The sequence below is a fragment of the Drosophila arizonae genome, chromosome 2, assembly GCF_054131065.1.
Source record: "Drosophila arizonae isolate 15081-1271.41 chromosome 2, UAZ_ARI_1.0, whole genome shotgun sequence".
NCBI lineage: Eukaryota > Metazoa > Arthropoda > Insecta > Diptera > Drosophilidae > Drosophila > Drosophila arizonae.
Genome location: NC_142922.1, coordinates 9238912 through 9261589, shown reverse-complemented (window position 1 = coordinate 9261589; position 22678 = coordinate 9238912). Strand labels below are relative to the sequence as shown.

The window sequence follows — 22678 nt, the reverse complement described above, 5'->3', positions numbered from 1 at the left end:
TTCGCGCTCGTTGGCTCTAAGACAGGTATTTTAACCCAGCTAGCAGAATTTTAGAATTTATATAATTTTTTGAGTTGATATCGAGAGATGTGGTGCGAAGTGTCAAGATTCATGTAACAATTGGCATTATCCGAGCACGCTATAAGCTATAGATATAAAGAGTGAAAAATACGTCTATTAACAAAGATTTTATTTATAAAATGATGAAAGTTGCATAAAAATTGACGAAACACATTATTGTAATCGCTTAAGCCGATTATTCATGAGGTATTTAAATACAAATTATATGCGGTCTGGGCTATTTGAGCACAGCGTGGGAGGTATTTGCTTAAAGGTCATGGCAACAACAACAAACCAAAAAAATTAATAAAGGTATTTTGATGACAGGTGGGGCAATTAGCAGTGTGTATAATAATTATTTAAGTTTAGATAAAAATATACATGTTATATATACGATATATGAAATTAGTTATACAAAATTTGAACTTTTTAGCCTGTGCAGGGAAGGCAAATGTTTGTGTGCGTGTGTGTGTGTGTGTGTGTGAGTGTGTGTTGGTGTGCTAAACCTCTGTGGATTTTTGCACCGATGGTGTTGGGGATGTGGTGAAGGGCGGCGGCGAGGGCAACCCGCTGTCCTGCGTCAGTGTTGTTGCGGACGTTACGCGCAGAGGCGTGGCAGTTGTTGTTGTTGCCGCCGGCACACCCGAGGCTGGCCTATTGTAGTACTGCGTGTTGCTGGGCAACACGGGCACGCCCCCAAAGCGATTCTGGGCCGCCGACTGGGGCGTGTAGTTGATGGAGCTGGCTGCACTGGTGCGACTGTCGACCCCGCTGAACGTGGGACTGTATTGCTGCTGGTGCAGCTGGTCGGCCTCCTCGGGCGAGAGCGGTTGGTGATAGCCAGCCGGATGGATTTGGCCAGTGTGCACGTCGGCCTCGTCGAAGTCATCGTCCTCCTCCGGCTCGCGCTGACCCTCCTGGTGCTGGTCCAGTTCGGTGCCGGATGCGGAGCGCAGGGAGCGACGGCCGGTCTGCTTGGGTTTCTCACCTGTTGCGTGGGCAACGTTATTTTGATTAATGTAGGAAATATCCTTGGCTAGTTTTGTGCTAGTTCTATTATCACTACCTTCCGATGAGGTCACATCCTCGTCCTGCATGTCCAGATCCCATTTCTTAGCTGGAAAATCAATTTGCGGTTTGCCCGGTAATGGTTCGTTCGTGCGATATACTTTATCGTAGGACCTACTTTTTTTCAGCGTGCTCGCATCGGTATCGCTATCGTCCTCGGGATCGTAGTTCAACACGCGCAAATTGCGCGCCGAACCGGCACGGGAGCGGGGCAGGGTCATCTGCCAATGTGGATCCTCCTTCAGCTGCTTCTGACGATAGCGATAGACGCCGCACACGATGCACAGCATCAATGGGCATATAACGAGTAGGATAATGCCAATTGCAATGAATGCGATACGACGCGTGTAATACACCTCACCTATGCGCAACACAAGACAAGGTCAGCTCAAGCGGCTCAAAGGCAAAATGGTTTCACTCAGATGCAAGCAGGAATATGAAAACTTACGCAGACACTCCGTATAGCCATACTCGGGCAGATTCCAGAGGCCATTGGCCAGGCACTCGCGTCGCTGATCGCCGATCAGAATGAAGCCCTCGTTGCACTCAAAGGAGACCTTCGCACCGGGCATAAAGTCAAAGCTGAGCTTGCGTCCGAAACGCGGCGTTTGCAACACGCCGCAGGAGATAACGCGCCTGAAAGAGGAGTTCGTAAAGTAAAGATTCCCTCTAGCCAAAAGTATATCTTGAGCTCCACTCACTTGGCGTTCTCGGCTTGCATGTTGACCAGACTGTCATAGTAGTTCTTGGTGAAGTGCGCCAAGTCCCGATTCAACGTCATCGCATAATCATATTGACACTGCGAGCACTCGCCGCACAGCTCCTCGGCTCGCTCCAGATCATAGCTGCGATTGCTGGGCAGGAAGTCGGCGGGATCCATGACGAAGTTCGGCTGGAATGTGGCATTCGAGTAGTAGCTGGCCATGCGCCCGAACTCGCGCGTAAACAGCGCTGCGCCCACATTGGGCACATCCCGATCCGTCAGCATCCACTTGAGGCCAAAGTTGTTGTACAAGCTGCGCTGGTCGTTCACGTTGATCGAGGCCACCTGGCCATTGGGCAGCGTGAAGTCGTCCATGGGATTGAAGCTCCAGTTGCCGAACAAGCCAGCCGTTTTATTCTACAACAACAGCAAAAACTCACATATTAATAGGGATGTTCCTCTCTGCTGCGAGAGCGACCTACAATAAATTTCCAGGGCAGAAAGACGCGTCCGGTCATGAAGCCTTCGTTCTCAACCACCTCCACGCCAATGCCCGCATCGAATTGCACGACCACCTGCGACTGGTTCAGCAGGTAGGTGGGCGTATAGACCGTGACGCCATCGAAGTGCTGGAACTTCAAGCTCTCGCGATCGAAGTACACCTTGCGTCCGTCCGCCAGGACATCCAGGCGATAGCGCCAGCGCGCGTGCAGCGGACGCAGACGCACCTCGATCGTGGTTGTCGTATTGCCACGCATGGCCACGGCAGTCAGCTGGGTGGCCATCACCTGGCCATAGTAGTTGGGCGGCAGCTGCTGGAAGCGGCCCTGCACCTCGAAATGTTCGCTCTGGTCCGTGCTGCGAGCGAGCACGAATTCGCCCAGGCCATTGAAGGTGTAGGCGGTGCCATCGAACGTGATCAAGTGGGGGTCACCGAAGACGCCAGCAATGCCAGGCGCCTGGTAGGCAACGCAATCCTGCGAGGGGCGACGCTCGAAGCGATAGGTCTCACAGCCCACGGACTGCTCCTCCTGCCAGAAGCAGCAGGAGTAGAACGGACGCATGTCATGGAACCACATGGACAGCGAGGGCACCTTGCTAGCCTCATTCCAGGGCATCTTGCCCAGGTTGTGGATACGACGTGGCCGCGAGCCCCACATCTGGTCGTAGGTCAGCATCAGGAATCCGTAGCGATCGTAGCAGCACTGCTGCTCAGCACCTTGGGCACTTAAGGGGGAGAAGGGACATTGATGAAGTGGATTGTGAGAGTGGAAAAATATATTACTACTTACACTGGTGTTCCGCTGACCACGCAATGAATGGCACCACTGTGGCGCAAGCAGCTGGGATTCGAGTCCTTGTCGCACTCACGGTCCGGTCGGAAACGGCCCAGGTCGAACACCGCCTGCTCCAGAGTGCAGGGGCACAGCGGCAGGTCGGCGGCAAAGTTTCTGCAATTTGACATCTCGATTAGTATTTTACCTGAGCCAGAAGCTAAACTGAGCTGAGATGGGAGCAGAGCTCTCCCGAAACTCGTTCAGCTTTTAATGAGCAGCTGCAGTTGCCATGACTTACCTGAGAAATCTGTCGGCGCGTATCCAATTATCGCATAGAGCACGAGGCCAGCGCTTGCCATGCTTCTGCTCCCACTGCGGCGCCATGTACCAGGCCAATGGAATCGGGCGAGACCACAGGATGCTGCGGGAGTGAGACAATGTTTGATTAGCTAAGCACTCGCATTGCTCATACGTCCTGCTGGCCTTGTCAGCAATTGACAAAGCAACTGTAAATGCTAATTGCATATGTGTGCATGCGCGAAACACCCAATTAAGGAGTCCTGCTTAATAGGATTCCATTCACAAGACAATGGCCCGATGCGAACAGCTCAAATTTATAAGCGCGCGTGTCGCTCATCAAATGTAAATTAAATTCGCGCACACACAGACACAGCTGCAACTAAAATGAAATGAGATATGGGCTGTTGCCACGTGCCCCATTGAAACTGTAGCACAGTCTAACGACACCCAAAGGTATCATAAACCAAAGCGCCCTAAGAAAAGAAAACAAAAGCAGACCAAAAAAGAAGTGGGATATTTAGCGAATCGAAGAATGAATGCTCTTTGAATTGGAATTGACTTTGCAATTGCTATGTTAAACCTTATCAATTGCTTAGGATTGTAAACAAAACATCCTCATGGAAAAAAAATGCTGAATAAAATAAATAAATATTGAACTACTTTTTTTACAAATTAAATTTTTGCATTAAGTTTAATAATAAATGTTGCATTCCGATATCAATACCTCTAATATTCCGCTCACACTGTCATCACTATATAGTTAACAGTGTCATATCTAGGTTTAACAATGGTTGAAGACTAAACTAGACTAGAGCTGTCTCACTCTAACATATGAAATCAAAGGAGGAAGGAAATTTACATAGATCTGCTTAATGAAATTCATTTGAAATAAAGAAAGCAAAAGCAAATGAATAAAAGGTAAGCCGCTCACAAAAACTAAGTAGCTTCAAGCTAGTTAGACAAATCTAAAACTACAACTATAAAGAAAGATTTGTAGACAAAGCCATCAAACAGTTCTCCTTGACTGACCTACACAATTCATAGCATCATAATAACTTGAGATACGCTTTCAACTAAGATGCCTAAGCAAGACGCTGCGAAATATCTGTATTGAAATAATTATAGATCTAATCGGCTCGGGTCTAATCCATTGACACACTTCCAGGTATTGTCGGAGTACCTGGCTATTGTTGGAATTCGCCGTAATTCACTTGCAGTGCGATTAACTCGACCATTTTCAGAAATTTCATTGCCTCTTAAATGTTATTACGAGCGTCTTTTGTGAGCTTTTAACTGATGCAAATACTTCAGGCTTAAGTGCGAAATAATTACAAGGGCGTAATGCAAAAACAAGTACGAAAGCTGTGGATGATGTGTATCCGATTGGCAGATACCCTGTTGCTTGCTGTACTATAAGGAAGTCTATGCTCTGCACCCTCTGTATCATATATATAGTAAAGACAACAGAGTATGCTTGAAAAAATGAACTCCTTAGGCTATACTTTTGTGTTTACAGGGTATGCATCTAGCACAGGGAGTTTTGTGCTAAACAGAGCTATGCAAATTAGCAAAAATCGAGCGGCCGAGTGGGCGGGCGAGCGGGCGCTCGTCAAAGAAGCCAACAATTTGAGCTGGCTGTGGCCATGGTGAACACATTTCACTTAGCTATTGATTAGCCATCTCGTCTAATTACAAAGTGTCATAATAAGCCATCTATGACTGAGCCAACTGAGCCACAGTCGAAAGCCAGAGCCATAGCCAGAGCCAGAAGCGGAGTCAATGCCAGTGGTTACTGATTGGTCCCCAAAGACGTGAGGACGAGCTATGTGGCTGCACACAGCACTCTGCAATTGCTGTGGTAAATTGAATAAAAATACGAGCGAAACTGGGGAGGGGTCGAAGCCAGCTAGCAGCTGACACAACTGAAAGTCAATTAAAATATAATAAACAGTGTCCCAGCCAGCCAACGGAGCGTATGAGCAACAAGAGACAGCACTTAAAGACTAGACAGAGATTCAAACTCGGTTTGCCACATTTTTTAACTAATCGAATTAGACGGCTTTTTGCTGCATAACAGAAATTTCCATTAGTTAATGTAAATATAAAAACGAAATCATTCGATTGGTTAAAAATAAAAAACTCGAAATTGAATTCTTGAATATAAAGAAAAGTTAGTGAGATGGGGCAAATGTTGATTCCCTTTCTTTTTAAACAATTTAAGCTAAAGATTTCAACTACTTACGGACTGAGCGCCAGGTTGGAGTATTGAGCCGGCTGGGTGAGATTGATTTGAAGGAAGCCGAACTGCATGTCGTTGTTGATGTTGTGGCGGTTTATATAGTTGGAAGGCGTGATGACATAGCTGCCGGAATTGGTCAGGCTGGCCTCGATCACATCAATGTACTCCAGCTGCGGCTCGATCTTGGTCTCGCGGTAGCCCCACAGGGAGATCATGACATTGGCATTCAGATTAGAGGTCAAATTGAAGGCGTTCCAGCTGATACGAATCTCGCTGGGATTGCGCTTGTGCACATCGTCGGTGGCAAAGAAGATCTTCTCGGTAGCAGCGGCAGGTGTCTCCACGAAGTACTTTCCGCGCCACTTGAAGCGCTGCGTGCCCACGGAGATCTGGAAGCGGATGTAGCCCTCGGCCTTGAGGAAGGGCTGCACGCAAATCACACGATTGCGATCCACATAGGTGCCCAGCACAGACTCCGTGTCGAAGTGGCAGGTAACGCGTATGTTCGGGTCAAAGCAGGGTCCCGTTATGTTCACCACCTGCCCTCCCAGCATGTTGCCCGACTCGGGTGCAAATGTCAGCGGCAGAAGCGCGGCATCTGTCGTAGGTAGAGGCCATAATTAAAGTGAAACCCAAAATCGACAAAGGCCATTAATCATACGCACCGATATCCTTGTTGCACGACCCAATCAAAATCTGTTCGTCGATGCGGAATATATGCCGTCCAGGGAATCCATTGCCCCAGCCCCGATTCGCCAAGTCCCGTATGACCATGTTCTGGCTGTAGGGCTTGTACTCATAGGCCTGAGTGCCGTTGCCCGCATTGAAGCCGACCTATATGAACAGATATGCAAATCGATATTAATATCCAGCCGCAATTAAATTGTAATTAGTAGCCAACTCGAACAGCTCGATTCGAGTTTGTGTAACGCTTGGCCAAAGAGCAGCAATTTAGCCAACAACTTGTTGGCCATTATGCAGGCAAAGTTGCCAAAGTGCGTTTAATTATAATTTGTAAGTTGCCATCAACAATATTCACACAGCAAGTAAACAGTAGAGTGCAGAAAGCTTTGCCTACGATGACTAAGCAATGCGCTACTCTCAAATGATTGAAATATATAGATATATATGTATACATATACATATATCTATATACATATATATCTATCTATATATGCATATGAAATATAGATTTAAATTTATATTGAAGCAGTTAAAAATCATTATATTCATTCATTATATTATATTTCTCATTTTTTGTGATACATATATATATCCCCTATCTATATCTATGTATATATCTATATATATTAGTTCACTAGCTGCCATTACTTTACCATCTTCATTTATACTCAACTCAATTGCCTTAAAATTCCCCTCTTTTCCTTCCATCTACTTGCAACCTAGCTAAATTCATTAAACTAATATGCCCTTTCTATTGAGCCTTATCTATGTGCACTGCATAGCAATATCATTGCAAGCTATTCATAGCAGTAGACTTTGGCAATGGAATTGAATTTCATGAAACAATTCGATTGAACTAGAAATTATTTGAATGTAAACTCACATAACCACACACACACACACACTCATACACACCCACACACACACATTTAACTGCTACATGCTTGAGCATTCTAACGAAATGCCTGCCCACATAATTTCAGTTAGAAGGCCAGCATATGCATGAGCATATATATTATAATATCTGAGAAAAAATGTTCTGCGAAAATTCAGTTAGCAAAGCCGAACATGAAAGCGCTCGACAAAGGGAAAAGCTGCCAACGTGCACCTAAAGTGCAATGGAAAACTTTACCGTTGCTTGGCAGCCGTTAATTAAAATCGCGTCGCTTGTAGCTTAGAATCTGTGCGTGTGCGAAAATTTGTGGAAATTTTTCATTATGTAATTTCTTAATTAGGTGCGACCGAAACGCATGCCAAAGCGTGTTGTTTAATTAGAGTGCTTCAATAGAATTTATCCTATTTGCGAGACTTACGAATGCGGGCACACCGCCCTCGCCCTTGGTCGTATCGCCGCCCGCCTCAGTGTGCGAGAGCCAATTGAGAACTGCATAGTTGAAGATGACATAGGTGTAGACCTCATCGGTGGCCAGGACCATTTGGAAAGTGTTTGTCTGCAGTCGTCGAGAGGGGCAAGAGGAAGAGAGAAGAGAAAGAATGTTGTTAGTGAAAAGAAATAATAATTGTAATAAGCCAGCATAGCTGAGTGCCATTAGCTTTCTTTCTGCCATTCGCACTCAATTAACTCGCGCAGAAAAGTATGCTATGAAATTTTTTGTGAAATTGCCTTGAATGCAATTGCTAGCAAAAATAACTTAAAGTAATTATAGCCGTTATCTTTATGATGAAAAATTTTCATTGCAGTGCTAAGGAATCTCATTGTAAAAGAGTTTAAATATATGTAAATATATAAGAGAGTAATCTTTGTATAAGTTCGCTCAGCTTACCGTAAAGAGTGAGTTATCAATGCCACCGGCAAAAGAGACATTCTTCCAGGTGGCGATCACCACGTGCTTGGGCACAAAGGTGTCAGCGCCCACAACGCCCGTGCGTATGTCCCACATTGTGCGCTCACGCACCTCGACGCCGAAGCGGTCCGTGCGTCCCATCAGATCACGTACCACACTGCAAACAGAAATAAATATGAATTTATAAGAATGCGAATGTGTGAGCAAAAGTAATAAGCGAACAGCTGAATGGGCCGAAATCAAATCAACAGGGCAGAGCAGATGCTATTTGGATTTGGCAGGCAAGAAGAAAAATGGATTTGATGTTTGGCATATAAATCAGCATATATATATATATATATATATATATATATATAATGTTTTTATATTCGTTATGTTAAAGCTTTCAAATGTGAGGCCAACCACCATGGCGTATGATTCATATTTCTTAATTATTCATTACGTATATGCGAATGAGCATTTTCCCTTTGTTTTCAACTTCCATTTTAAATTTTTTGCATAAAAGAAAAACAGAATCATTTTCTGTCGAGAAGACAATTAAGAGATGCCAATTGCAATGAAATTTCTTTAGCCTTCATATCGTATATACTCGGAATCATTTCCATTGATGCTTCTCTCTCGGTCTGTTCTATTTATGAAGTCAGTTTTGGCCTGGTATACAATGGTTGCTCTCTCTATTTAGTATGCCTCGCAGAATGTCTAAACTTAATTGCTTTTGTGTACGCTCAGCGCTTCGTATGAATTCTTTAATGGTTGATACAACTTTTTATGGGTATTTTATTTAAATTTGAAGCATTTGCGATTCGACATTCGGATGGCAGACAAATGTAAAAAGCTGATAAACGAACTGTATTGCAATTAAATGAAACTCAAAATATTTATGCCAAAAGAAATGAAATGTTTGTGCAGCGGCAGCAACGGCGCCATCATTGATAAATGTTTGCGCGATTTGCATTCAGGCAACAATTTATTGATTTTGTTGATTTAAACAGCAGCAGCCGCTCGACATTGTGCTGCATGTAAACAACAGGCACAAAGTGGGCCGATATTCACTTTTGTGTTTTTTTTGTTTGGGTGTGCAGCGTGTCCATGAATGAACATGCATTCATCACGCATGTGAGCAGCTGCGAGGCGCAGGCGGCGTATGAGCAATGTTTATTTATTAACACATCGACGCGTTCACAGAATGCAAATAATTTGTAAAAATGCAATAAATGCACATCAAATGCACATGAGAATAAGGAACTTATTAGCATATATCCTATTACTCTATGTCGCACATCCGATGTCTATTGTACACACACACACACCGACACACATACTCGCATACAGCTGATGCAATTATGGCTCTCATAAATTATAACTGACAGCAGCTGGCAATCGAAAATAAATTGCATTTCGGCCTCAACTGACTGAAAACACATGCTGTCCACATTGTTAGCGCAACCAGCTACCAACATGGCCCAAAAAAAGCATACACGTACACACACACAGACACAAGCGAAAAATGGCTAACAGCAGCCGCCGGAAATGCCAGCATGTAAAAATAGATGCCATAACTAGCAGGCAGTATGCGCCCAGCAGATATCTAGTAGGGGCCCGAAAGAAGTTTGCATAAATTGCACACAGCATTTCTTGAAATTTGCAAGAGCATTTTTAATTTAATGGCCTAAATCTGCTGGAGGTTGGAAAAAGGAGGAAGGAGAAATTCGTTGAATAGCTTTCATATACTAGAAGAAGAGGAATTTAACTACTTTTACTAAACTAGATTTAAGAAAGAAATTCAAAATATATATATTTATATTTTATGTACTTTTAAAAGACGCGCGTATGATAATTATATTTGTTAATATAAAATATAAGTCTATAAAAGTATTATTGACTTATATTTTGAATTTAACTACTTAAGTACAAAATGTTAATATAATTCAACTACTACTATTTGCAGTAAATTGATAAAAGGAATTATCACAGCTCACCTTTAATACTTAGAGAATTTCCAATTTGATTGGAGCTTTGAAAAGGTAGTTGGACTGATGGAAAATTCTAGGCTTTAAGGGCAAGAAACTAGTGATTAAGCTGCAGGCAGCGTGTATAGAATCAAATTGCTAAATAAGTTATGTTTTTCCGCCTATTTAGTCGATTGAGCTGATTTAGACTTGAAAATAAATGCATAAAAAAAAGAATTCATAGAAATATTTTTAAAACTACTATATAAATATTCTTAAATTTACTGAAGCCAGCTTAGGCATACATGTGCAACGATTCTTATGAAAAGAATAATCCCGAATATTTCTTGTCATATCTATGTATTATACCCCTTGAGCAACTTGCATTTAAAGCAGCGCATATACATTTTTATATATGAAAAAAAAAGAGAATGCAAAAAACGGCATGTTCAAAAAAACCGCACAGTAGAAACCTCATGCCACAAAGAGACAACTGCACACAGACATGCAAAAACCACACCACGCATACACACACACACACAGATGTAGCTGCACTTGCACTTGCATAGTTTATCATTTATGCACAGCCCCATGCCCATTGTGCAGGCTGCCTCCATCTTAGGCGGCTGTGCGCTTTTGCCATGAAACTTTAAATGTCTGCAATTGACATTCAAGCCAAAATAGACCAACAGAAAAAAAACAATAATAATAAAAAGATAAAGCACAAAATTGTCACACGGCCTAAAAATGCGCGCGCAACAGCCAAAAGCGAAACGAGCTCTGCACGTGAAAGTAAGCCAAAAAGCTACAGACACACACACACACACACACACAGATAGACACAGCTGTGAATGAGTGTAACAACAGTAATGGAATGTATGTATATATATATTATATATATTATATATAGACAAAGTATATATGTAAAGAGCGCGTCGTACTGCTCGCTTTGCTAGTCGTCAGCGTCAGCTTCAGGCCAGCCCACCTACGCCCTGTCAACTCGCTCCAGCAGCACCGCCTTGCGCCTCCTCTCCCCGCAGCTCTTGAACTGCGCCATTATGTACTTTATTGCATACATTTGGGCGGCGGCGCCACAGTTTTGTCTGCATTTTGGGTTGAAATGCTTGCTCCATGGCTCTGCTCTGCTCTGCTCTACCCGCCTTCAGCCAGCTGCTTCCACATCACCATCTCTGACTTTTCTTTTGGCCTGGATTCTCCCACTCTCTCCCTCTCTCTCTTTCTCTGTGTGTATGTGAATGAACGTGAAACAATGGCAGCACTTAAAGCAAATGGCGAAAATGGCGAAAATTGTATGCAAGCTGCAAGCTGAATGTATCCTTCGCATGCCTCGGACCAACCACAACTCAATTTCCTATATTGTGAAATGAAAACATTTCCACAAAAGTTGTAAAAGTCGAAAACTTGATCAACTTCACTCGACGCCAAAGTTTAAGCAAGTGAATTAAAAATCAATCAAATGGGAAATATCAACTGACTAATATGAGGTCAAATATAATGGGATTTTCTGGTTTTATTTACTTATTTTTTGTATATTTCTTGAAGCCACGCCCACTGGCCCATTAATGTTTTAATTGTGGCAGCAACGCCCACACTTGTAGCTGCCCTTGGCAAACAACAATTAAACGCTCAGCGCTGCTGATTTACACACTTGAAAGCTTTGCAAACACTTTTGAGGAAGTTTTACTACCAAACAGCCCCATTCATTCAGATGATACCCTAAAAAACATCGGGCATATTAATTTTCAGCAGAAATGTGTAACGTTTTTGGAATGGCAAAGCGAATATTTGAGGAGTGGCAATAGGATATCAGTTAAGGATCTATATAAGATCAGTCTTAAATAGTAGTTGTAGTTAGTCTTATATATTAATATTAATTTTTTTTTAAGTAAAATAAAATAAAATCTTATAAACATTTCTTATTTTATACCCTATAATATTCTACAGTGAGTGCATTCAAACTTTGCCTATACAGAAGCCGTTCTACTTTATTGTTGTTTAATTTGCGCAGCCAACAATTTGCGCATATAATTGTGAGTGTGAGTTTGTGCTTATGTATGCATGTGTGTGTGCGTGTGTGTATGTGTGTAATTAAACCTGCGCTCATCACAAATTTAATGGTCAAGCTGCGAGTGAGAAGGAACTGAGGTATTTTGCTGCAAATGAAGTTCGCACTGAACAAGCGACTCACGAGGCGTATGCGTAATGCAGCTGCCAGCAGTAAGCCACATGCTTCCCCCTCCCCAGTTCCAACACTCACACTTCAGCTAATCCCGGGTAGAGTGTTAACTATAAGCATGTAATTAAATTGATAGTCGCACATAAAAGTGAGTGGGTGAATGAGTAAGTGTGTGTGGGTGTCTGTGCCACTATCTTTGTGTGTGAGTAGGGGTGTAAGCAAAGCCAAATGCTGTTAAGCAAGTGGAATTTACATAGCATGCCTGTCGAACTGACGCTGCTACATCGCTTCAGCTCAGCTCTTCAGTCGAGTTATTTAAATTAAATTCCTACGAGCGTTACACCCACGCACACACTTCAAAGTGGCGTCCAGCATTTTCTTTTCTTTTTTTTTTCTTTTTTGTGCAGGACAATTAAATGTCAGAGGACGTAGCGCTCTCTCGCTGGAGTCCGACTAACCCATAAGCGAGTCCTCGAGCTGATGCATCTTTGACATATTGTCCAGAGCTGACTGAAAACTGTCAAAGTGAAAATTGAAATGAAAATGAAAATGTAAATGGAAACGGAAACGGAAATGGAAATGGAAATGCATACGGCGTGCCACAGCCATTGTCCAAGGCGTATGGTCGCAGTTCGCTCTCATTCCTCAATGTGTGTATGCGCGTGTTTTTCTTTCTTTTTCACTAAATTGCTCGCAATAAATGCGCTTTACAGCCCGTTAATTGCTTTGTGGCACCAATTTGTCAAACTGTGCCAAAGTACACTGAAACCAAAGGGCGACAAACATTGCTGGACATGCTGAGAGACTGCGGGAAACGTAAGCTAGAGCGGAGCATAAAGCACATTAAAAACACTCAACTTAGAGATATTATATTTGGTTACAGCACTTGGAATTATAATTGAAATTGAAATAGGGAACGGGAAGAATTTAATAGTCATGCTTTAATGACAAAAAGTCTATAATTAAATATATCATCTAAGTATCGTTAGCCACTCACAATTAAAACAATAATTATGGATCGCACTAGAAGCCAATAAATAAATGATTAAAATTACATAAACAGGAATCCAGAAAGTACTTAACCTATTTCTATATTTAATAATCTATAACATTAATATTTGCGCATATCGACTTACACAAAAATAAATATAATCATAAATCTCTTGAGGGGCAGAGAGGAGAGCTAAACAGATTGTATCGAAATACATCGATATAAAGGAATATAGATTTCACTTAACAGTATGAATATATAAAGAGCAATACTTTAAAGTAGACAAAAAGGAGTTAACAATTTCTATCGAATCAAATATCGATTATATCTATCGATATACCTATATAAATATAATAGTTAGTGTATATCACTAAGCTGTTTGCCAGAAATATTGATCCAATTCAACTTTTCGAATCTGCACTCTCTATATTAAGTTTCCCAAATCCCCCTATGACTGCATATATGTACGTGCTCTCATCGCTTTCCCAGTTTTGGTCTCACTCTCAGCAATTGGGATGTTATTTATGTGGTCTATGTGCTATTTTTTAACCGCATTTTTTGTCCGTCAGCAACGAACGTCGGAAATTTAAACAAGCCTCAACAATCTAGAGCGAGGCGACCATAAATAAGCAGCCCTAGTTGTATCTGTCTGGTTTAAACATTGTTTGGGCAAATACACAAAATGCTTTGCATATAGCCTCGAAGTGTGGGCGGCAGAGTCTCGTTATATATGCATAGGTCGACGCTAAGTGGATGGCAGCAGTGGACAACAGGGCGGCTAATTAATGCGTTATATTTCTGGTAATTACAATCCAAAGCCAGCAACTCGCAAAGTTTGAAAAGAAATTTGCATAAACAGCAAAAATAGCAACAACCAAAAAGAGTGATGAAAACTTATTCATAAAAAAATGCTGTGAATTTAATTATACGAAATTAATATGAATAAAATATGCGAAAAAATATAGCGAAATGCCAGCGCAGCGAATCTGCAATATATTGCATGCACGCTGTCGCTTACCTGCCCTTACCTATGCTGGGGCTGCGGCTCTGCTGTGCCTCGAGGCCATCAAAAATGCAATACGAAGCCGAACAGCAGCCCCCCCTGGCGACATTATGAAATTGACTCGTGTGCGATAGGCACGCGCTGAGATCAGGTGGAAATAGAGATGACAATTTGGCCAATGCCGGAGGATAAATGCTAGCCAAAAGTGAAGAGGAGAAGCGAGAAGAACAACTCGACCGAGAAACGCCTTCGTGTGCCAAGGTCAGTGGGAAAAGCAGAGCGAGTGTAAAACACAAACAGCAAAGCGCGCAGGAATGCAATAAGTCGAGCAACGAGAGAAGCAAGAGAAGCGTTGCAAGCATGCCTGGACGGGCATTGCTCGAATGCCGCAGTGCAAGGCGCTCAAAGAAGTAAGCGGATAAGTGGATAGAGTGAGATGCAAACAATGAGAATAATGCATTCAAATCAATTACATACGATAAAATCTCAACGGGCTGTGCTATCATAATCTGCAGATCTTGTCTAGAATACCTTGATTTTGGCTATATTTTTGGCTGTAAACTAGCCAACACTGACTGCCGGCTGCCGGCTGCTGACTGCTGTTGCTCTCGCCGCCATTTTGAAATGGATGCACGCATAAATGAATGCTGAAATCAGCAACAGTGACAGCTCAATGGGTAACAAATGGCAGCCAGAGCCAGATAGCCGAACCGAGCAAAAACCGGATCTGGTAAGAGCGAACAGGTAACAACGCAGCTGTGCAAACAATGCAAAATGCGGCAATAAATGACACTAACTAGTCAGCAACAATAACAGCACACACATATACATATATAGATATATACAATATGAATGCAAAACATGCACTCACACACACGTAAACCATGTGCAATCGGATATGGAGAGCTCGCATTGGCAAACACGCCTCACACAATCTGTGCTTAAAACAAATCAGGACGTGCCAACAGGCTGTGCACGACTATGACATGCTCTAGCTGGGCAGCTAATATAGTTGAGGAAAAGCAATAGGTACTCTACACTAAATGGAATGCTATTGGATCAGTAGAAGAGAAGTATATAAATGATTGATATATCTTGTTGAATGTCCTCTTTAAGTATATATATGTATCTTCTAATTAGGAGTTCCACTTGAAGATACTTCTACATAAAGATACTAAAGATGATATCTCTAGTATCAAAACTATGCTAATCAAGTCGACAAGAAGAGATCTAATCAGCTCTGACCGGAATAAATCTAGCTCACACTCTCAACTCAAATCCAATATACTCCACTTTAGTCTCAAGAGTAGAGTATAATAAATGTAGTATAACTGGAAGTGCACGTATGGAAAGTGATTTTAAAAATGCAAATGGCATAAGGAACTAACAATAACTGTGATTAGAAATGGCAAAATGTAAACAGAGTAAAATATACAAGGTCAAAGTGAATCAAAACTAACCGGAAATAGACGCCAGGAGTGCGCTGGTCCAGGTCCGAGGGATACTGGCGGCCCACGCGGCACTTGCTGAAGAAGATACCAATGAAGGAGGGATCACGCTTGTTGGGCCAATCCCTGATGGGGAAGACCAAGGGATAGGTCAGATACTCGGGTGGGTCCGAGAACTCCAAGTATCCATTCAGCGAGAGCTGCAAATGCGAATAGAAAAATATAATATTGCTTGACTCAGCAGCAAATTGTCAACTCACCCGAGTATAGTTGAAGCGGAAGCCGTAGAAGGGCATCTGGAAGTTCAGATTTTTGTGGAGCTGCGTCATCGAGGCGTGTATATCAAACTGATAATCGCCGCGTCCGCCGTACTGGTCCTTGTCGAAGAACCAGTACAGGAAGGTGGATCGCAGCTCGGCGAGGCGGGCGGGCGTGATGGTGTATCCGCCGGCAGCCGTCGAGGGCGTGTCCGGTGGCGCCACATTATTGTTGGGATCTGCCGGGCATAATGAAAAAAGAAATACATATACATAGATATATTAGTATTACAGTCAAGTCTGCAGCAAGCCATTATAATAATTTCACATTTCAGCAGCTAATCCTGGGAGATTACGTATTCAATTTCTGCCCATGCCAGCGCCTGCAGGAGGAGTCGGCAGCATTTCAATTTAGGCCCGTCGCATGCAACGCTCGCCACATAAACTGAATAACTTTGCACTTGCATTGCAATCTACGCCCAGCCGCATGCCACTTGCCACTTGCCACTTGCCACGTGCCTAACTGCAGCCTCGTGCAGCTTCTTTCTGCTGACTCACTTACAAAATTGCTGCCTCGCTCCCAACTGCACTTAGCCATTAAAGGTCACTGGTGTTTCCCTTTTTTACTTTCTCTCCGTCTTAACGTTGTACTCGCTCACAAAAACCTACGGGGCATATTGCTTTTGTTTTAGATTCGAGATCAGTTGCATCTTAAGAGATTTAACTCCTTGAGTTCACCTAAGGCTTCCGCTTTCTATCTCTAGTTATAGTTGTATTCTAAGCTATACTCCCTCTAATATATCTATAAGTATTAAGCGGCCACTTATACCCGTCTGGAGTGTGTTCACTCGTTTTTGCCATCGTTTCAGGCAGTTTTTCGTAATTTCTTTTCTTATTTTTTATTTGCTCTCCGCGTTGTCTTCTTAAAGCAATTTAAGCCGACTAATGTTTGAGGGACACAAAAAGCAGCCACAGCAAGCCAAGGGCCTTAGACCAGGACATTCAAAGGATGTGAATCGCTCGTAGGCAAAAGCCTGTCTGTGGCTTTTGCCTGTTTGCAACTTCAACCCTTGGGTGATATCTTCTCAATTGAGAACTTTGTAGCTGAAACTATTTTCTGTATTTTAGATAATACCTTTAAATTTTAAGAGCAATTGCATTTATGGAGAGTAACAAGAGTTTGTATATTTATAAGGAATTTTATAGATCTGTTATCTGTTATTTTTTTCTAGTTTTTGGGGAATCGTTTTTAGAAGAATATTCCATGAGAAATATATTGATTAGGATGCTCTATTGAAAAAGAATATCTAACATGTTCATAAGAGTAACTCGATTAAGGCATAGAAATGAAGTTATTGTTAAATTTGGTTAAATATTATATATATATATATATATATATATATATATATATTATATACTTATTACCTAATCACTCTGATCATTGCATCGCTTATAAATCCAGATGCATAACAAAAATATTATATAATAATATAATATTATTATTATATAAAAGCGTATAAAGCACTGTATGAGTTGACATAGTATTTATTAAACCGAGCACCGCACTGGGAACCATATTAAATATGCATATTAAAATATAATTACTAAATGAATTCTGGGTCTTGCTCTGCTATATATTGCACATTTTATTTATATATTTTTTAATTAATTGCGTCTTCCCTTTATAATAATCAATAAACAAATGAATTTCACCTTTGACAAATCCTTATTAATTGAGGCTATCAAGATTTCCTATACGCTTCAATGAGAGTTATTCCCCGAGCAGGGCTTAACCATTCAGTGGCCAATTAATACATCGATTCCCACTGAGGCAACGATTTATTCATCCATTAAGCTCTGGCGTGCCCTGCTCCGGCGGGGCAGACAATTATTAAGTGCATTTCAATGATGATGATGATGATGATGATACATATATAAGTAGTATAATGCCCGATAATTGTTGATGGCAGTTGTGGCTAATTAATAGTCAGCGAGGACGGCTGCCTAAGCTTGGGCCAGGTGCGCGTCCCTTTTCAAGTTTGTTCCAGCTGTTTGAACTGTTTTTCGCGCAGCTGTCGCAGAATGGATCAGTTTTTAATCTATTTATGAATCAGTGTCGAGTTGACAGGCCATAAAATGTTATCCTGCCGGCACTAATCCTTTTCGGGCAACACTATGATGAGTGCTGTAGCTGCTGTTGAAAAAAAAAACACTCGTCGCTCAGGTAGGTGGTTGTGGGCGGCGGGATTAGAGCTTGATTTATGGCCGCTGGGAAAATACGCAAAATTCGCGTGCGCTGTCCGCGGTTCGAGGGAAATCTCGCACGGGTTTTCTTTTTTTGCTGATACATTTGCCGGAATTCGCATTTACAGGCAAGTCAAATTTAGTGACCAAAATTAATCTGGGCAACTTTATAGTTAAGTACCTGAAGTCTTGTGGCCAGCTGCGCTGCGCTGCCCCACACTGTGGCAGCTGCCAGGTAGCTAAACATTGCGCTATATAAACTTGCAACACGGTCGCATGCAGCACATTCAACACGCAACACTCGACGCAAGATGAGCATCAGCACATTTAACTTTCAGTTCTACAATTACAAGCTGCCTGCCGCGATGCCGCAGCTGAATGCGGCCAACAGCTTCAGCGAGCTGGAAATGGACATTGACGAGGAGGAGGAGCAGCAGCTGCAGCAGACGCCGCCGCCGATTACATCCACCCCATTGCCAGCGCCGCTCGCCAAGCCCCGTTACACCAGCGCGCTGTCTTTGGCAGTCGGCAGTCCCGATGTCAGCAAAACGCCAACGCCATCGCTGCGTCCGCAGCTGCATCGACCGCAGAAGCGCTGGTCCATGGAATTGCGTGAAAAAGTCCTGGAAATGTCCAAGCGCAACAATGCCTCCGATGAGAAGCTGTCGTCGCCACCGCAGCCGCAGTCGCAGCCGCAGCCACAGCCGCTGTCAGCGGATTGCAATGCCACATTCTGCGCCAGCAGCGAGCAGCCCGATGAGCCCGCAGCGGTGATCACGCGCAGCGTCAGCGACAAAATCAACTTCTTCAACAGGCTAACCAACACCTACGAATCGTCCAGTGGCCACTGCTCGAGCAAGAACAGCAATCACTTCATATCGCTGCTGCGATCGAGCCGCCCACAGGGCGTGGCCACCATGGGCAGCAATGGTGTGGTGCCGCCGCCAAAGCCCAAGCGTCTGGGCAGCACACCCTCGACGCCCAACAACACAGCGGCGCAACATTCGCTGTTTGCCACGCCCACTGCCAAACCGCCCAGCAACGGAGGCAGCAGCATACAACGAAAGAGCTCGCTGCGCCGCAAGCCCTCAGTGGAGAAATCCCGAGCCACCATTGCCCGACAGAATTCAAATGCAACGCTGCGACCGCAACGACATGCCATGATGGAGGACCTGAGCCTCGTAGTGCCCGTCCGGCTACGCATTGCCGAGTACGAGCAGCGCATCTCGATGAGTGCATAGTGCACAGGAATGAAGCCAATGACGCCACGCCCTACATCCCCCCACACCCATCTGAGTCTATGGCATGTTGGATGGACGGGTCAAACTAGTGCAAGCTCCCAAGGATTAACTATTAACTAGCTCTTTAGTCATAGCCAAGTGTTCAACATATGCATAGGAATATACACACATATATATAAATATAAATTTATGAAATTTTAAAATGTAAAACATAACAAAATAAATAAAATAAAATTAAAAAAAAAAATATAAAGAATAAGAAAAAACATTAAAAATGTATATGAATTTGATACAAGAATTTTATAGAACTTTGTATCAGGATTCGAATAAATATAAAAGATATTTAAACAGATTTCAGTTGTAGAAAATTGTTAATCTGATTATGGTAGATACTAGGATCAGTGGCGTAGCACACTTAGGGGTGTGTGAAGCACTGCATATAATATATGATATATATGATATGCAGTACAGTACTGTCGGGTTTTGAGGGCATTTTACCATGTAAAAATTTATATCAAATAATTATATGTAAACAATCAGTTACCTTTCTTATACAGTCGAGACTCGATAATTTGTAACCCACTAAATAAAAATCGCGATTAATCGAAAAAAAAAACATCTCCTTGAAAAAATCATTCTCGATAATTCTCCATAATTTGAACTTCTGTGTAAATCGAAAATCGAATAATCGGGACTTGACTGTATTATAAAAAGTTTAAGTCATAATGACATTTTTTTATGGTTTTATATATCCCATATATTGGTATAATATATACTATATATATGAGAAATTTTGTCATGCTGCACTTGAATACATTTTTTCTTTAATTAAAAATTTGGCTAAATTATTGTATATATATTTAATATCCGAATATATGTACATACTATACAGGTCACCTTCATAGCTTTAGCTCTATATAGGTTAAGGACGTAGGTAAAATTTATATAAGAAAATTTAGTCATAATGTGTAACCAGATATGACTAACGTATTGGAAAAGCAGTTCTCTTTCATATATATTATCAGCGTCGATTACAACTTATCAGAGCCGCTGTAAACTGAATCATTGAAAATGTATATAATAAGCCACACCTGTTTATATCAACCTGCACAAATTCTGATTCTCTCACTCTCTTTATCTCTCCCTCCTTCTCTCTCCCTCTCTTCTCTGATTTCACTTGTTTTGTTTGCCCAGCAATGGCACAACAATCGTTAGCTTTAAATACCTATACTGTTAGCTTTATCTTATCTGCTACTAAAGACTGATGCCGTCCGACCGTTCGTCCGTCCGCCCTACCGAGAGACAACCAAGCATCGAGCAAATATTGGTTAGGCATGCAAGCCAAACGCGCTGCTCGCTGCTCGCTGATAAGATAGTTTTACGCTCAACGCGGCGTATGAGTAATAATGAACTGAATCAGCAGCGGCTGGTAGCTGTTGGCCCGTTACACTTACCCCAATTGTAGCCAGTGGAATCCAAATCGTACAGCTCGCCCAGATAGTCAAAGGGCATGACTAGTGCACCGGATTTGGCCTGCGGTTTGAGGCCCGCCACGGTGAGGATGTCATCGGTGCCGCGTTTGGAGGCGGCGACGGCGGGTGCCGGGCTGGGGGCTGCTTTGGCTTTAGCTGCGGGCGCCGGACTGGGCGTGGCAGCAGGCTTAGCGACTGCCTTTTTGACGGCTGGTGCGGGAGCTGCGGGTGCTGCTGGTGCTGCTGGTGCTGCTGGTGCTGCTGGTGCTGCTGCTGCGGCTGGCGCTGGTGCTGGCGGCGGCGGTGGCTCGATAATTTCCACAAATTCCACTGGCTGCGCCTTTTTGGGGGCTTTGTTCGCGCTTGCTGGCGCATTTATAATTTGATCTTCCACTTCCGCTGAGATATTCTCATTGGCCAGCACATAGGCCATGAAGCCACAGGCCAGCGCACAGACCACAAACAGTTTGAGGCGCATTTTCACAACTGCTGCGCCAAACACCTTTTGCTTATATTTTCGATTCGCTCGATTCGTAATTCGATTTTCGTTTTTCGTACTGAAAAATAACACACATGGGCGGAAAGGATAATTGATTTATCTAGCCTTGCACTTTCAAAATAGGTTTTTCACTTGATGACATCATCAACAGACAGTCAGTCTTAGCGCATTTTACAACACTGCCAAACTAAAGTACAGCCAGTTAATGTAATTATTATACGAAAAATAATTTTAAATTTAATTTTCAGTTTTTTCACTGTCAAATTCTTATTTCGAAACCATTTTTTCACTTGATGATATCATCAGCAATTTCTTATCAGCCACATATATTTATATATATTTTATTCCCATATCACTTTACAGCACTACCAACCTTATAGACAGCTAAATAAGTACGTTCGTTAGGGCGCCACGCTCAGTTAAGACTGAAGTCGGGGCGTTGCCAAAACCTGTCGACTGCCTACACCTGTCAGTGTTTTTTGTCTTTCTATTTTTTCGATTGTGAAATCTTGGAACACCGTTATCTCCTATGCTCCATAGCTAGTGCGTGCGTTATCTTATCAGGTAAAACCACCGCGCACTGATAAGGCATTCCTCCGCTATTCGGCGCTCCACATTATGTTGGCCAGGTCGAATCGCCTGGGCTATTGTGCAAGTGTTTTTCGTTTCAAAATGCCTTTGTTTATTCAATGTTCTCTCATTGAAGTGATTCAGTCTCTCTCTCTCTCGCTCTCCTGATCTCTCTGGGTGCCTTCATATCTTTTTGCATCAGCTTTCGTTGACTTTAATGGCATTACGATTTATGATTCATTGCCATTACAGTTAATCACCGTTATTCCTTACTCCTATGGCCAGCCTCTAGCCCGCTAATATAATTATAGACAATGAGCCATGCAGCAACAACAACTTGGCATTTCCTGTCCATTTATGAATGAAATCAACGTCACAACAATCAAACGCACTTCATTTCAACAAACAATGAAAATCGCATAAATTTGCCACCGTTTTAAAGTTATTTGTATGTAGCCGTTTTTGATTAATCGTGGGCATTTATTTAACTTTTAAAATTAATTTAAATTGATTTTGAGATAAATGCACTCAGTTGATTAATATTTTATTATAAGCTAATTTTTAAAAATAATTTAAATTGATTTTGAGATGAATGCGCTCAGTTAATTAAAGTTTTATTATAAGCCAAAAGTTTCATTACCGACAACCAAAATCGTATTAAACAACAATTA

General features: G+C 42.5%; 2 protein-coding genes and 1 long non-coding RNA gene across 5 annotated transcripts; 2 read left to right on the top strand and 1 right to left on the bottom strand.

Moving 5' to 3' along the window:
- Positions 1-169: 169 nt before the first annotated feature.
- Positions 170-21952, bottom strand: mesh (sushi domain containing 2 mesh). Of its 3 annotated transcripts, XM_089462523.1 has the most exons (16): positions 21811-21952; positions 20921-21495; positions 15985-16220; positions 15737-15924; positions 8116-8293; positions 7645-7782; positions 6313-6481; positions 5651-6245; positions 3407-3529; positions 3124-3282; positions 2314-3058; positions 1830-2248; positions 1577-1764; positions 1247-1489; positions 1127-1177; positions 170-1048 (listed from the first exon to the last, which is right to left on the bottom strand). In XM_089462523.1, exons 2-16 carry the CDS (start codon positions 21414-21416, stop codon positions 561-563), a joined length of 4416 nt encoding a protein of 1471 aa, XP_089318649.1. In that variant the 5' UTR covers positions 21417-21495; positions 21811-21952; the 3' UTR covers positions 170-560. The 3 variants fall into 3 exon arrangements, with proteins under 3 accessions (XP_089318649.1, XP_089318648.1, XP_089318647.1); XM_089462522.1 differs by having other exon boundaries at positions 1127-1489; XM_089462521.1 differs by having other exon boundaries at positions 170-1489.
- LOC149270275 (uncharacterized) lies at positions 13881-15743 on the top strand. The gene is made up of 3 exons (XR_016268610.1): positions 13881-15020; positions 15114-15349; positions 15417-15743. It is a non-coding gene; the product is annotated as an uncharacterized LOC149270275 (long non-coding RNA).
- On the top strand, positions 18503-19816 carry bnk (bottleneck). The gene has a single exon (XM_018018612.2). It carries the CDS (start codon positions 18537-18539, stop codon positions 19464-19466), a length of 930 nt encoding a protein of 309 aa, XP_017874101.1. The 5' UTR covers positions 18503-18536; the 3' UTR covers positions 19467-19816.
- Positions 21953-22678: the final 726 nt, after the last annotated feature.